General features: G+C 53.1%; 1 protein-coding gene across 1 annotated transcript in view; it reads left to right on the top strand.

Annotated features, from left to right (window-relative positions):
- LOC138859376 (paternally-expressed gene 3 protein-like) overlaps positions 1 to 4,103 on the top strand; it is a 26,975-nt gene extending 22,872 nt beyond the window's left edge. The window contains exon 2 of the mRNA XM_070114190.1: positions 2,561 to 4,103. Coding sequence (XP_069970291.1) covers positions 2,561 to 4,103 — 1,543 coding nt within the window. The remainder of the gene's footprint in view (positions 1 to 2,560) is intronic.
- The last annotated feature ends 600 nt before the right edge of the window (positions 4,104 to 4,703 follow it).

Below are 4,703 nucleotides of genomic sequence, written 5' to 3' on the forward strand. Positions count from 1 at the left end.
CAGAGAGAAGAGAAGAAGGAGGAACAGAGAGAAGGAGAGAGAGAAGAAGGAGGAACAGAGAGAAGGAGAGAGAGAAGAAGAATAGAAAGAGAAACAGAGAGAAAGAGAAGAAGAAGGAGGAATAAAAAGATGGAGAGAGAGAAGAGGAAGAGAAAGAGAAACAGAGAGAAGAAAAGAGAGAAGAGGAAGAGAAAGAGAAACAGAGAGAAAGAGAAGAGAAGAGGAAAGAGGAACAGAGAGATGGAGAAAGAGAAGAGGAAGAGAAAAAGAAACAAAGAGAAAGAGAAGAGACGACGAGAGAAGAACAGAGAGAAAGAGAAAAAAAAGAAAGAGGAACAAAGAGTAGAAGAGAGAGAAGAGAACAAAAGAGGAGAACAGAGAGAACACACGGGAGAGAGAGAGAGACACTCTAAACGCATCTATTGAACAAGTAAATGTATCTCTTGGTTTATCTCTGTCCACTGTTGTCTCTTATCTCTTATCTGTGGGTCGTTGGTGTTCTTCTTGACTTCTCTGTTTTTTATATCTCGATGATGAGTAATTTAATTATTTGAAAGATAAGAGGATGTGGTCACATACATAGGTACGCGGGCAGGTATATGCACGTACGGACGCCAGCATATGTAGATACACGTACGTATACAGAAATAAGCATACATGCATAGGCGTACGTATATACAGGCACATAGAAACACATACAGATAGAATCATACACACACACACACAGAAAAAAAACACACACACAGGCACGTACACACATACACAGGCACACGCAGACACACACGCAGCCTCCCACCCATCAAACACAAACACACAAACACACACACGCATACACATCCTCCCACACACCACTCACACACATCCTCCCACCCACCCACCACACACATACATCCTCCCCCCTTACACACACACACATCCTCCCACCCACCCACCACACACACAGGCACACACATCCCCCCCACACACACATCCTCCCACCCACACACACACACACACATCCTCCCACACACATCCACCACCCACACACGCACACACATCCCCCCCTCCACACACATACACACATCCTCCCACCCACCACACACACGCACACACACATCCTCCCCCTTACACACACACACACATCCTCCCACCCACCCACCACACACACACACGCACACACATCCCCCCCCACACACACACATCCTCCCACCCACCACACACACGCACACACATCCTCCCACCCACCACACCCACACACACACACACACATCCTCCCCCCACCCCACCCACTCCACCCACCACACCCACCACCACCCACCCCACCCACACACACACACGCACACACACACACACACACATCCCCCCCACACACACACACACACATCCTCCTCACCACCACCCCCACCCACCCACCCACCCACCCACCCACACACACACACACACACACACACACACACACACACACACACACACACACACACACACTTACGCACCTGCACATCTTCGCCGGTGTGTTTGCGCGTGAGAACAGCCGCGGACGCCAAGCAGGGGGGGGAGGGGGGCGGGGGGAGGGTGGAGGCAGACGGGAACAGCCGGCCTTCCAAAAGCTGGTGGGTTAATAAGGGCTTAGAGACTGGGCTGACCTTGTCGGGGGATGGAACAACTTGGAGGGAGGGAAGGTGGGAAGGTGGGGAAGGAGGGAAGGAGGGATGGAAGGTGGGTGGGAAGGGAAGGGAGGGAAGGAGGGAGGGAAGGTGAGAAGGGAGGGAAGGAGGGAAGGTTGTAAGAAGAAGGGAAGGGAGGGAGGGAAGGTGGGAAAGTGAGGAAGGAGGGAAAGTGGGAGGGAGGAAGGGAAAGTGAGGAAGGAGGGAAGTAGGGAAGGTGGGAAGGAAGAAGGGAATGGAATGAGGGAGGGAAGGTTGGGAGGGAGGGAAGGAGAGAAGGGAAAGAGGGAGGCAAAACGAGGAAGGAGGGAGGGAAGGTTGGGAAGGTGGGAAAGAAGGGAAAGAGGGAAGGAGAGAGGGTGGGAGGGAAGGGAGTGAAGGAGGTAGAGAGGAAAGGATACAGATAGAGAGAAGAGAGAGAGGAGAGAGAGAGAAAGAAAGAGAGAGAGACCTAGATACAGAAACAGAGACAAAGACAGAGAAGTAAAAAAAAAAAAAAAAAATTAACAGAAAAAGAAAAAGAAACAAAGACAACCAAACAAGAAAAAAACCTTCTTCCCTCCCTCTTTCCCTCCCTCCCTCCCTCCCTCCATCCATCCCCTCCCTTTCCTCTCTTTCCTCTTCCTCCTCACCCCCTTCCTCTCCTTCCCTTCCTCTATCCCTCCCCTCCTTCCTCTCCCCTACCCTCCTCACCTCTCCCTCCCCCTCCCCATCCCTCACCCTCCTTCCCTCCCCACCCCCTCCTCCCTCTCCCCCTCCAACCCTTCCCCTCTCCCTCCAAACCTCCCATCCCTCCCCCTCCCCCTCCCCCATCCCTCCCCTCCCCTCACCTCCCTTCCTTCCCCACCCAGTCCAGAGCATCGACGCGTAAGCCTCACCTCACAAGCATCCTCGTCCCCCATCCATTCATCTCACAGAGAACAAGATGCTGGAGCCACGTATTGTGATGAGCCACGGGAGATTCCTACAGGTGAAGAGCCACGGGAGATTCCTACAGGTGAAGAGCCACGGGAGATTCCCACAGGTGAAGAGCCACGGGAGATTCCTACAGGTGAAGAGCCACGGGAGATTCTCACAGGTGAAGAGCCACGGGAGATTCCTACAGGTGAAGAGCCACGGGAGATTCTCACAGGTGAAGAGCCACGGGAGATTCCTACAGGTGAAGAGCCACGGGAGATTCCTACAGGTGAAGAGCCACGGGAGATTCTCACAGGTGAAGAGCCACGGGAGATTCCTACAGGTGAAGAGCCACGGGAGATTCCTACAGGTGAAGAGCCACGGGAGATTCCTACAGGTGAAGAGCCACGGGAGATTCCTACAGGTGAAGAGCCACGGGAGATTCCTACAGGTGAAGAGCCACGGGAGATTCCTACAGGTGAAGAGCCACGGGAGATTCCTACAGGTGAAGAGCCACGGGAGATTCTCACAGGTGAAGAGCCACGGGAGATTCCTACAGGTGAAGAGCCACGGGAGATTCCTACAGGTGAAGAGCCACGGGAGATTCTCACAGGTGAAGAGCCACGGGAGATTCCTACAGGTGAAGAGCCACGGGAGATTCCTACAGGTGAAGAGCCACGGGAGATTCCTACAGGTGAAGAGCCACGGGAGATTCCTACAGGTGAAGAGCCACGGGAGATTCCTACAGGTGAAGAGCCACGGGAGATTCCTACAGGTGAAGAGCCACGGGAGATTCCTACAGGTGAAGAGCCACGGGAGATTCCTACAGGTGAAGAGCCACGGGAGATTCCTACAGGTGAAGAGCCACGGGAGATTCCTACAGGTGAAGAGCCACGGGAGATTCCTACAGGTGAAGAGCCACGGGAGATTCCTACAGGTGAAGAGCCACGGGAGATTCCTACAGGTGAAGAGCCACGGGAGATTCCTACAGGTGAAGAGCCACGGGAGATTCCTACAGGTGAAGAGTCACGGGAGATTCCCACAGGTGAAGAGCCACGGGAGATTCCTACAGGTGAAGAGCCACGGGAGATTCCTACAGGTGAAGAGCCACGGGAGATTCCTACAGGTGAAGAGCCACGGGAGATTCCTACAGGTGAAGAGCCACGGGAGATTCCTACAGGTGAAGAGCCACGGGAGATTCCTACAGGTGAAGAGCCACGGGAGATTCCTATAGGTGAAGAGCCACGGGAGATTCCCACAGGTGAAGAGCCACGGGAGATTCCTACAGGTGAAGAGCCACGGGAGATTCCTACAGGTGAAGAGCCACGGGAGATTCCTACAGGTGAAGAGCCACGGGAGATTCCTACAGGTGAAGAGCCACGGGAGATTCCTACAGGTGAAGAGCCACGGGAGATTCCTACAGGTGAAGAGCCACGGGAGATTCCTACAGGTGAAGAGCCACGGGAGATTCCTACAGGTGAAGAGCCACGGGAGATTCCTACAGGTGAAGAGCCACGGGAGATTCCTACAGGTGAAGAGCCACGGGAGATTCTCACAGGGTAGGTCGAAGAGGAGGAATGCAATTGAAGGAATTATCGAAGATTTGTTATGTTAATTATGTTCGTTGGAAAGGGGGGGAGAAGGAGGGGGGAAGGGGGAAGGGGGTAGGGTGGGAAGGGAGGGAGGGAGGGGAGGGGAGAGTGAGAGGGAGAAGAAGGGGAGGTGGAGGGGAGGGGAGAGGGAGAAGAAGGGGAGGGGGAAGGGGGAGGGGGAGGGAGGGGGTTGTATGAAGCTGGGACTTAGGGTAGAGAAGAGAGAAGGAGAGAGAGATGATAAGGAAGAGAGAGGATAGAGATAAAGGGGAGAGAAAAAAAAAACAGGAAGAAGGCTACCAGAAAGGAACGGAGAGACTAGAGAGGAAGGAGAATGGAATAGAGAGAAGAGAAATGGATAGAAGGAAGAAGAAAAAGAGAGAGGAGAGAGAGAATAGAGGAAGAGAGAGGAATAGAAGCAGATAGAAGAGGAGAAGAGAGAGAATAGAGGAAGAGAGAGGAATAGAAACAGATAGAAGAGGAGGAGAGAGAGAAACAGAGAGATGAGAAGAAGACAGAGAGAGAAGAGGAAAAGTGAGAAGAACAGATAGAACACGAGAGAGAGACAGAA

The sequence above is a fragment of the Penaeus vannamei genome, chromosome 35, assembly GCF_042767895.1.
Source record: "Penaeus vannamei isolate JL-2024 chromosome 35, ASM4276789v1, whole genome shotgun sequence".
Lineage (NCBI taxonomy): Eukaryota > Metazoa > Arthropoda > Malacostraca > Decapoda > Penaeidae > Penaeus > Penaeus vannamei.